The sequence below is a fragment of the Carcharodon carcharias genome, chromosome 25 (assembly GCF_017639515.1).
Source record: "Carcharodon carcharias isolate sCarCar2 chromosome 25, sCarCar2.pri, whole genome shotgun sequence".
In the NCBI taxonomy this organism is placed as follows: Eukaryota; Metazoa; Chordata; class Chondrichthyes; order Lamniformes; family Lamnidae; genus Carcharodon; species Carcharodon carcharias.
In genome coordinates, this window is record NC_054491.1 from 34,507,429 (window position 1) to 34,519,527 (window position 12,099).

At 42.8% G+C, this 12,099-nt stretch overlaps 1 protein-coding gene across 1 annotated transcript in view; it reads right to left on the reverse strand.

Moving 5' to 3' along the window:
- The window catches only part of LOC121269669 (high affinity cGMP-specific 3',5'-cyclic phosphodiesterase 9A), an 86,426-nt gene extending 75,220 nt beyond the window's left edge, over window positions 1–11,206 (reverse strand). The window contains exons 1-3 of the mRNA XM_041174462.1: window positions 11,138–11,206; window positions 2,010–2,080; window positions 1,301–1,378 (exon numbers count right to left, since the gene is read on the reverse strand). Coding sequence (XP_041030396.1) covers window positions 1,301–1,378; window positions 2,010–2,077 — 146 coding nt within the window. The 5' untranslated portion in view covers window positions 2,078–2,080; window positions 11,138–11,206. The remainder of the gene's footprint in view (window positions 1–1,300; window positions 1,379–2,009; window positions 2,081–11,137) is intronic.
- Window positions 11,207–12,099: the final 893 nt, after the last annotated feature.

The following is a 12,099-nucleotide window of genomic DNA, read 5'->3' on the forward strand; positions in this document are numbered from 1 at the left end:
TCCCAAATAGCTAACATACAAGTTCAGCAGGTAATAAGGAAGGAAAATGGAATGTTGGCCTTTATTTCAAAGGGAATGGAGTACAAAAAGAGGGAAGTCTTGCTAAAAGTATATTAGATCACACCTGGAATATTGTGAACAGTTTTGGTCCCCTTATCCAAGGAAAGATATACTGGCATTGGAGGCAGTCCAGAGAAGGTTCACTAGGTTGATCCCGGGTATGGAGGGGTTTTCTTATGAGGAGAGGGTGAGTAGGTTGGAGTTAAGAATGAGAGGCAACCTTATTGAAACATAATATTCTTAGGGGGCTTGACAGGATAGATGCTAGGAGATTGTTTCCCCTTGTGGAAGGGTCTAGGACCAGAGGGCATCATCTCAGAGTAAGGGGTCACCCATTTAAAATAGAGATGAGGAGGAATTTCTTCTCTGAGGGTAGTTAATCTGTGGAATTCTTTACCGCAGAGGGCTATAGAAGCTGGGTATCTAAATATATTCAAGGCTGAGATAGACAGATTTTTAATCAGTAAAGGGAATCAAGAGTTATGGGGAAAAGGCAGGAAAGTGGAGTTGAGGATTAGCAGATCAGCCATGACCTCATTGAATGGAGGATCAAACTCGATGGGCCAAATAGCCTACTTCTGCTCCTATGTCTTATGGTGTCTTGCTGTAAAATGCCTTTGAAGGATTGGCAAAGTTAATGGTTGCTGTTGCTTCTTATTCTCTATTCTATTAACATGTTTATTTAAGAAAGTTATGCAGGTAACTCTCCGGATACTGCTTTTATAGAATTGCATCCAGCTCAATAGCTGGGTACAGTGCCAGCTGATGACCTGGCCCATCTCAATTTGATTCTTACACTGTTCCAGAATGTTACTATGAGTTGCTCAATGAATGCAATTCAAATTCTGATATAATTACATAGCTCTCTTCATAAAATGTTTCCATTTTCTTGAGTGTTTTTGCAGCCACGGTTGTTAACATATTCAAAATCTTTCTATTAGAGATGTGTCACACATGACAACAAACATAGTGCTCAAATTGAAATGGTGACCAGGTCCTTACCTTCCCCATCGATGAAAATCATGTGTTACATTGTTGAACATACATGGAGTCTGTCCTACATTAGAACAGTTTCTGATTGACTTCAGCTATTTACTGAGGTAATAAGCTGGAGAAATTGTTATCCATGTACCTTGGTTCTAACAGTGTCTTGTCACAATATTGATTGTCCTCCATTGGTTTTCACCAGAGAAAAAAGAACTTGGGGCTAAACCTTATGCAAAAGCTCAGACAATCTTACCTTGGTGAGTTAGTTGGCATAGTTGGGTCTATGGATATAATAGCATTGTTTTGATCCATGAGCATAATCAAGGTGTTCCTAAATAACAAGACAAAATAGAGAAAGAGACAGGCTCTTCATTAATAGACCACATACACATTTGCTCGACTTGATGGACTGGTTTTCCAAGTCTGCACAACCAACAGAAGTCCTCACCCATCTGTGTATAATGTGAAAATCGCCAGCACCTCGCACTTGATTTTCCATATGGGCAAAACATAGTGGGCTTTGTATGCAAGATTCTCCAATACAGGCAGCTAGTGGTTAAAGCTCCATCTTACTTACAACAGTGACTACACTTCATTGGCTGTAAAGAGCCTTGGGGCAGACATAAATCCTGAAAGATGCTATAAAAATTAAATCTTTTTTCCCTGTCAGAATAATGCCAGCTAACTCAAGAATTAGAGTCTATAGTTGCAGTGAATAAATTAGTACATATTTAAACTGTTGTTCCCTGTCTGTGAGATAAGCATGATCGCCCTCTGTTTTCTGTTTAATTGACTGCATAAACCTATTTAAAATAAGGTAATGCCTTCATCACAAATGGATTTCATTAAAATGAGTTAAAATTTAACTTAAAGATAAAGATATCATCACTGATAGAACATAGCAATTCTAACCCCAATGGCTCTCGTTTGATTCAATGTAATAGTTGATTACTCTCACTGACCTGGTGAGCCCAACAGTTGTACATAGCAACTCTTTAATGTCACTGGGTCTGCAGTGTCTGCTGAACATCACCTGCAAACAAGGGAGAGTATTACAGTTCAGTTAAAGCCATGAAATAAATGGCAGGGAATGGGGCATGAAAAGCATTTACTGCCCTTCGGCCAACTCCCAACCCAATGTGTGAAATGCAATGCATGAAATGCCTCTCAATCCCTCCATTAGTAAATTCATGTCCCAGTGTGATACTAAGCCATACAGGTTAATTACAGCTCTGTGCTAAACTAGATTTCTTCAGTTCCAATTGTAGCTCAGGTGCTACCTTAGTGCAATTCTTAGGATCATTAGGAATAGGACTAGTCCATTCAATTCTTTGATCTTGCTCTACCACTTAACTAGATCACAACTGTTCTTCAAATCAACATCATTTATTCACCTTTGATCCATACTCATCAATATTGCTACCTAGCAAAATCCATCTCAGTTTTGAAGGTTCCATCACCCACAGTCTTTTGGAGAAGAGGTTTCCAGATCTTGACCACCTTTTGTGTGGAGGTATGTTTCCTAATTTGCTTCCAAGCCGAACTCTAATTTTAAGTTTAAGTTTATTCTTGGATCACCCATCAGAGGAAATAGTTTCTCTGTTTCCACCCTAAAATCCTTCAAACATTTTAAACGCCTTGATCAGATCACTCCTCAATCCCCTTCAGTCAATGACATACAAGCCAAGTTTATCACACCTGACTGCATAATTTAACTTTTTAACCGCCAGTATAATTCTGGTTGCTTCAGCAACTCTAGACTAGAAGATAGACAGGTTAGCCATGGTTCCTCCTATTCGTTACCAGAAACAGTCAGGAGGGTTCCATATGTGTCTGCTGGGAGTGGCCTTGTAAGGCAGCCTGGTCACATGCGTAACTATGCAATTTGAATGAGGTATCAGAGGGCTGAAGATGGTTGATGAGAAGAAATCAGCTCCCAAGAAGGAAGCCAAGAAAGCCTTAAAGAAACTGGTAGCAAAGGGTGGCAAGAGCGGCAGAGGTTGAGGAAGGAAAGTTAATCCATCTACATCTATAAAGTGATGAAGCAGGTTCACCCCGACACTGGTATCTCGTCCAAGGCCATGAGCATCATGAACAATGTTTGAGTGCATCGCGGGTGAGGCTTCCCAACTGGCCCATTACAACAAGCGCAGCACCATCAGCTCCCGGGAGATTCAGACCGCCATGCACCTGCTGCTGCCCAGGGAACTGGTCAAGCACGCCGTGTCGGAAGGAACAAAGGTGGTGACCAAGTACACCAGCTCCAAGTAAAACCTCTCAATGGACTGAAAACACATACAGTCTAACTGTACCACAGCAAGAGGTAGCAGCTTCAGGATAAAGGAGGAAAGAAATGCCAGTCCAAAACCATGAAACACAGATCCTTTACTCATTCTGCTCCAAACTGGCCAATAAACAAGTGACATATGCAAGAATGTAAGGACATAAATAAATAAGGGCATAAAGGCCCTTCAAGCCTGGCCTGCTAATCAATACAATTTTGGCTGATCTTCAGCTTCAACTCCACTTTCCCATAATATCCATAGCCCTCTTTGGGACAGAATTCCAAAGATCCACAAGCCTTTGAGTGAAGGAAGTTCCTTGAACTTATCTCCCTTTTTAAACATAAGAATAACATAAAGCTGTCAGCCAGTCCTCTGGCTCTACTTCCCTTTATATAGTACCTTTGCTATCCTTTTCATAGCTTCTTTTCAGTATGTTATGACACAGCAGTTGGTAAAGGTTGAGCTGTTTAAATCCCAGAGGGAAACTTGAACAACTGTCATAACTTACATTTTCAATTGATATGTCTGAGATGCAGCTCTGAATTCAGAAATAAGACCACCAAGCCTAAAGAGGTTTTTTTTAAATATAAAACTAAACATTTATTAATTTAACAAATTAAACACAGACACATCTATAAGTTACTACCATAATAACTTTTAAACAAATCTGAATTAATCACTCCCAGGTAAATCTTCAGCAAGGCAACAATAACCCATAGACTTTAAACAGACACCGGGCAAAGCACATTTGACCCTACGAATTCAAAATGAGGTTCCTTGCAATTTGGTTCCTTTGCAGACACAGTTGTAGGCTTACAGGCTGGTTAGATCTTAAATGCCTCTGCCTTACACACACAAATTCCTTTCTGTTTATACCTAGCTTTTCCTTTGAATATAAATTTTCCATTGTATCCTAAGCTTTTAATGTCACATCTTCCAACAATAACATTTTCATCCCACTAATTTTATTGATAATACAAACACATTTCTTGGCTTCTCCCAGCTAGGTGCAAGGTTTCACCCATTCTTTTGAATGGTTTATTTAAAAATGCAAATTGCCCCCTTGACACCTACATTTCTAAACTTCTCCACGTTTCTCTAATTACCGTTTCAATCCCACTTCTTTCTATACATCAAAACACCCAGACTTTAATCCAATCAAGACACACACAGACACACACCCTACTACAATTCTATTTAAAAAATAATTTCCAATAACATTATAGGCATTCATATCTCTTCATGACAATTATGTGTGTGGAAGCAATTTATCCATGTCAGTGGTTTTATCCTCTCTTAAGTTTGACTATTTTATCAAATATCTCCCCTTTATCTGGAATATCAAGACGAAGTTAATTCACTACTGGGCCACGAGCAATTTGTTAACTCTGCTGCTCTCAAGTTTTTGACTGAATTGACACCAGAGCAATCCTTGGTGGCTGTTTGGTTAAAACCAACACCTGGTGTGGTCCTGAACCATACAACCTAGAAGGACCCTGATTTGATCATTTGAATGTGCTTTACTTAACCAACAGCAACAAGGCCAACAGCAAGGATTCTGCAATCAATTCTAGACAGGATTGTTTCTCCTTATTGCTGTCTAGCAATTGTTGCTGGGCAGTATTTCTAAGTTGACTTTGGATGAAGACGAACAGGCTCAGTTGTGCTTCCCTTCAAGGTTAGAGAGCTTGAAAATACTTGCTGCCTATAGGCTTGTGTTTTTAAAGAATGTTCTCTTAACTAAGGAGCTAGAGGATAACCTGTGTCCATGGAATCGTGCCTCAAGGTGAATTGTGCCGGTGTAAAAGAATTTCTCATCATCCCCCCTCTGATTCTTTTGTCAGTTATGTTAAATCTCTGTCCTCTAGTAATTGAGCTTCCTGTCAGTGGAAATAAATTGTCTCTACCGACTATCAAAACCCTTCATCATTTTGGAAACCGCTATTAAATTTTCCCTCAAGTGTCTCGGCTCTAATGAGAACAATCCCAGCTTCTCTAGTCTCTCCAAATAACTGAAGTCCTTGAATATTGCTGAAAAGAGAGGCATGTTGCTAAAGCTTTTTGTCTTGCACTCATCAGGCAAACACAAGGCAGCCAAATTTCAAAGAATCACAACATTTTATACTACAGGAGAAAAGGATGCTGATTTATTGGCAAGTGAACCGAAACCCCTTATCCCTTGTACCATTCTAGTAAATCCAACCCGAATCGTCTGCAAGACCTTAATAAGCTTCCTAAAGGGTGGTGCTCAGAATTGAGCACACATTCCCAGAGTGATTTATAAAGATTTAGTGTAACTTCTTTGACTGTGTACTCTATTCCTCTATTTATAAAGCACAGGATCCTGTATAGATTATCACCCTGTACTGCTAGCATTTGAATCCCAACATCTCTTTCTCCCTTCCAAAATATATCAATTTACACTTGTGTTAAATTTAATCTACCATTTGTCTTCCCATTTCATCAGTCTATGTCCTCTTGAAGTCTATCAATATCCTACTCATTGCTTACAATATTTCCAAGTTTTGTGATATTTGCACACTTCAAAATTAGGCCCTCTATACCCAAGTACACATCATTAAAATCTTTCAAAAAAGAACAATGTCCTAATATCAACCCTTGGTGGACAATATTCTACACTTCCCTCCAAATTGATAAACAATTGTTCACCAATTTTTAGCCAATTCAGTATCCATGCAGTCACTAAAATAACAACAAAAAAACTGCGGATGCTGGAAATCCAAAACAAAAACAGAATTACCTGGAAAAACTCAGGTCTGGCAGCATTGGCGGAGAAGAAAGAGTTGACGTTTCGAGTCCTCATGACCCTTCAACAGAACTGAGTGAATCCAAGGAAGGGGTGAAATATAAGCTGGTTTAAGCTGTGGAGGGGGGTGGCGTTGGGTGGGGGGAGAGAAGTGGAGGGGGTTGGTGTGGTTGTAGGGACAAACAAGCAGTGATAGAAGCAGATCATCAAAAGATGTCACAGACAACAGAACAAAAGAACACATAGGTGTTAAAGTTGGTGATATTATCTAAACAAATGTGCTAATTAAGAATGGATGGTAGGGCACTCAAGGTATAGCTCTAGTGGGGGTAGGGGGAGCATAAAAGATTTAAAAATATTTAAAAATAATGGAAATAGGTGAGAAAAGAAAAATCTATATAATTTATTGGAAAAAACAAAAGAAAGGGGGAAGAAACCGAAAGGGGGCGGGGATGGAGGAGGGAGCTCAAGATCTAAAGTTGTTGAATTCAATATTCAGTCCGGAAGGCTGTAAAGTGCCTAGTCAGAAGATGAGGTGTTGTTCCTCCAGTTTGCGTTGGTCTTCACTGGAACAATGCAGCAAGCCAAGGACAGACATGTGGGCAAGAGAGCAGGGTGGAGTGTTAAAATGGCAAGCGACAGGGAGGTTTGGGTCATTCTTGCAGACAGACCGCAGGTGTTCTGCAAAGCGGTCGCCCAATTTACGTTTGGTCTCTCCAATGTAGAGGAGACCACATTGGGAGCAATAAATGCAGTAGACTAAGTTGGGGGAAATGCAAGTGAAATGCTGCTTCACTTGAAAGGAGTGTTTGGGCCCTTGGACGGTGAGGAGAGTGGAAGTGAAGGGGCAGGTGTTACATCTTTTGCGTGGGCATGGGGTGGTGCCATAGGAGGGGACGATGGAGTAGGGGGTGATGGAGGAGTGGACCAGGATGTCCCCGAGGGAATGATCCCTACGGAATGCCGATGGGGGGGGTGGTGAAGGGAAGATGTGTTTGGTGGTGGCATCATGCTGGAGTTGGCGGAAACGGTGGAGGATGATCCTTTGAATGCGGAGGCTGGTGGGGTGATAAGTGAGGACAAGGGGGACCCTATCATGTTTCTGGGAGGGAGGAGAAGGCGTGAGGGCAGATGCGCGGGAAATGGGCCAGACACGGATGAGGGCCCTGTCAACGACCGTGGGTGGAAAACCTCGGTTAAGGAAGAAGGAGGACATGTCAGAGGAACTGTTTTTGAAGGTAGCATCAGGAAGCGGGGTCTGAGGAGCTGTAGTCGAGGTAGCTGTGGAAGTCGGTAGGTTTGTAATGGATATTGGTGGACAGTCTATCTCCAGAGATTGAGACAGAGAGGTCAAGGAAGGGAAGGGAAGTGTCAGAGATGGACTATGTGAAAACGATGGAGGGATGGAGATTGGAAGCAAAATTAATAAATTTTTCCAAGTCCCGACGAGAGCATGAAGCAGCACCGAAGTAATCATCGATGTACCGGAGAAAGAGTTGTGGAAGGGGGCCGGCGTAGGACTGGAACAATGTCCACCAATATCCATTACAAACCTACCGACTCCCACAGTTACCTCGACTACAGCTCCTCACACCCCACTTCCTGTAAGGACTCCATCCCATTCTCTCAGTTCCTTCGCCTCCGTCGCATCTGTTCCAATGATGCTACCTTCAAAAACAGTTCCTCTGACATGTCCTCCTTCTTCATTAACCGAGGTTTTCCACCCACGGTCGTTGACAGGGCCCTCAACCGTGTCCGGCCCATCTCCCGCGCATCCGCCCTCACACCTTCTCCTCCCTCCCAGAAACATGATAGGGTCCCCCTTGTCCTCACTTATCGCCGCACCAGCCTATGCATTCAAAGGATCATCCTCCGCCATTTCCAGCATGATGCCACCACCAAGCACATCTTCCCTTCACCCCCCCAATCGGCATTCCGTAGGGATCGTTCCCTCCGGGACACCCTGGTCCACTCCTCCATCACCCCCTACTCCTCAACCCCCTCCTATGGCACCACCCCATGCCCACGCAAAAGATGTAACACCTACCCCTTCACTTCCTCCCTCCTCACCGTCCAAGGGCCCAAACACTCCTTTCAAGGTGAAGCAGCATTTCACTTGCATTTCCCCCAACTTAGTCTACTGCATTCGTTGCTCCCAATGTGGTCTCCTCTACATTGGAGAGACCAAACGTAAATTGGGCGACCGCTTTGCTGAACACCTGCAGTCTGTCCACAAGAATGACCCAAACCTCCCTGTCGCTTGCCATTTTAACACTCCACCCTGCTCTCTTGCCCACATGTCTGTCCTTGGCTTGCTGCATTGTTCCAGTGAAGCCCAACGCAAACTGGAGGAACAACACCTCATCTTCTGTCTAGGCACTTTACAGCCTTCCGGACTGAATATTGAATTCAACAACTTTAGGTCTTGAGCTCCCTCCTCCATCCCCACCCCCTTTCGGTTTCTTCCCCCTTCCTTTTGTTTTTTCCAATATAGATTTTTCTTTTCCCACCTATTTCCATTATTTTAAAATATTTTTAAATCTTTTATGCTCCCCCCACCCCACTACAGCTATACCTTGTGTGCCCTACCATCCATTCTTAATTAGCACATTTGTTTAGATAATATCACCAACTTTAACACCTATGTGTTCTTTTGTTCTGTTGTCTGTGACATCTTTTGATGATCTGCTTCTATCACTGCTTGTTTGTCCCTACAACCACACCAACCCCCTCCACTTCTCTCCCCCCACCCAAACCCCAGCTTATATTTCACCCCTTCCTTGGATTCACTCAGTTCTGTTGAAGGGTCATGAGGACTCGAAACGTCAACTCTTTTCTTCTCCGCCAATGCTGCCAGACCTGCTGAGTTTTTCCAGGTAATTGTTTTTTGTTTTCCATGCAGTCACTGCTCCTTGAATTCCATGAACTCCAATTTTGCTAACAGGTCCATTCTATGGCTCATTATCAAAGATCTTTTGAAAACCTGTGTACACATCAACTACACTACCCTCATAACCACTTCAAAGATCAAGTTTGTCAGACAAGGTAAACTTGCCTTAAACAAATCCATGCCTAGTGTCATTAATTAGCCCATGTTTTTCCAAGTGATAATTAATTTTGTCCTGGATCACGGTCTCTTGATGTTTCTCCACTACCAGTGGTTGTCTGGCCTGCAGTTACCATATTTATCCCACTTCCTTTTATAAATAGGGGTGCAACATTTACAACCCTCCTGTCTCCTGGCATCACTTGCATATATGTAAGTGGCCAAAGCCTTCGCTATTTCCAACCTCCCCCCAACAACCTAAAATGCATCCTGGGTGACTTTTCTATCTTGAATTCTATTATCCTATCAAATTTCTCTACCTCCTCCCCCTTTAAGATGGCACAGAGAGCATCCTCTTCTTTTGTGCAGACAGATGCAGTGTACTCATTCAGTGCCTCAGCCGTGGATCTGTCTCCAATAGATTATCTCTTTCTTGGTCCTCATTTGGCTCCATCCTTCCTTTGACTACTCTTTTACTCTTTATCATCTAATTTGTCTTTCTTCTCTGCCTGATCTCCCTTCTTCTAATTACTCTTTACTAATGCAGTTCATTTCTTTCAGTCCTCTATGCACCTTGTTACTGTTCTCTGATGCTTCATCCTAGTTTTCTTCCCTATGCCAGATTATTTTTTACTATTTTTAACAATTCTTTCATGGGCTATGGACGTCAGTGGCAAGGCAATGCCCATACCCAATTGACCTGGAGAAGGTGGTGGTGAACCACCTTCTTGAACCACACACTGCAGTTAATCTGGTGCAGGTACACCCACAGCGCTGTTAGGAACCTCTTCTTGAGGACAATTGGCATAACCCTGTTCAGGTGCAAACCACTCACCTTGGGGAGGGGGTGGGGCTTCCCTTCTATCCCAAAACTGTTTTAATGCCCACTGAAATCTGAAATCCTCCTTCCTACTCCATTTTTTCAGCCTTGCATTAACCTGTTCTGTCATGTTGTTGCTATACTCACCAACACACAACTCTGGGAACAATCAGAGATGACCGATTTTGACTCGAGTCTTCTATAGTTACTGAAACTTTATCTAAAGGACCTCAACACTTTCTTATGTCATGGTTCCAATGTGGACCACAACTTCTGACTGATACCCCTTTGCCCACAGGAACTGTATCTAATTTGTGACATCTTTTACCATAACACCAGGAAAGTGAGATTCACTAGCGTTTGCAGAAACACCTTCTGGCTATCAAAACCTCACACACCATCTGCATTTTCACATTTTGTTGTGCCTCCTGCAGCATGGATTAGTTCTAGACTGCATGCCCCGGAGATGTCGTATTGAAACCCAGTTTGCGAGGGCCACAGAGAACTCTTGTACAACCTGCCTCTTCTTCGTACCATGCCTGAGTGGTCACCCACTTGCTCCGCTCAGTAACTTTCTGTGGATGTGAGGCAACCTGGACCATGTGATCCAAGACACTGTCAGGTTTCTGGTTGACCCAGACGCTCCTTGAATTAGGAGCCTTCACGACAAGGTATCCTGGAGTTTTCACATGGCACAGGTGTGTCGAGAACAGGTCTTTGCTGCCCAATCATTCACTTGAAGTTGATACATTTGCCTTCTTAAACACAATTTGCATATTGTTATAGCCACACAAAAAGTTACAATGTGTCTGACAATGTTGTGCCGTCCCAATTAACAAGAGATCAAATAAATTTGTCATTCACATGCCAGTGTAAATCACACTGCTAATGCTCCTATATGATTTGGATCTCAAATGAATCACACCTCAGTATGAACCTCACATCAATATGAATATCACCACAATGCAAACTTCACATATTAACCTTACACCAGCAAGAATTATGTCTCATTATAAATCTCACCTATAAAATCGCACCTCAATCATAAATCTCAAATCTCAGCAAAAGTATGAACTGCGCCTCAATGTGAATTGCTGCTCACCACCAATCACCACTTTCAGAAGATTGGAGAAAACAACAGAAAATTCTTTTTTGGAAAAAAAAATCTTTACCTTGTGAGAAATGCTGTCTTTCTGCAAGTAGATAACCTTTGGGACATAGGCAGAGGAGGAGGCTGATCCCATTTCCTGCCGACTGGGTGTGGAGGAGGATTGCACCCGGGAGCTGGAGATGAGACCAGGGCTGCTATTCCTGGGCTCTGTTCCCTTCACTGTCACAGCTCCTTCTGTGGCCTGAGAAACTCAAGCAGGTGCAACTGAAATGCAAAAGCCTGAAAGGCAGGAATCTGAAGATGTTTGTCCACTATCAACCAATCTATCCCCAGCTGGGTGCCGTTGCCTTGGCAAACCAAATGATTCCAGCTGATTACACAAGCAGCCGTTAACCCTGTCTTGAAATTCCTCTCACCATGAGTGCAGTTAATTACTTGCCTCATTAGGAACTGACCAAATTTAGAAAGTGCAATTGAAAAGAAAAAGCTGATGGAAACTAGGAGGGAATTAGAAGCATATTCTCAGCAGGGCTTCTCATTCACCGCCTCATTTAGCGATTTGTCCTAAAGTTGCTGGATTTTATAAGGGGCGGCAGCGCTAGATTACAGACCGAGTTGGAAAGGCAAGAGGTGAAATCACATTGTTCGGACTGTGCTACTGCTCATATCTGCTTTTGATCATTTATTCTGTCTCCCACTCTTTATTTCCCTCCCTTACCTTACGGAAGTCCCTGATACTTAGGTACAGTTCCACAGGAGCCATTGTCTCTCTCTGATGTATCACCCAAGTGGCCATCTTAATGTGTGAGCTTGTACAGCATATGCCATTGAAAGCTATTTGACTGTGGAGGGCATCACAGCATTCTCTCTCATACCTGTTCATGCTAGCCATCCACACATGTCCACTTTTCGGCGGGTGTCACTGCTTAAGAATAAAGAACAGCAGCCCTGCCTGAGGTTTCCTTCAATCGCTGATGCTGAGGTCAATTGCAGTGCTGTCCCAGTTGAGGTGCGCTGTTAGTT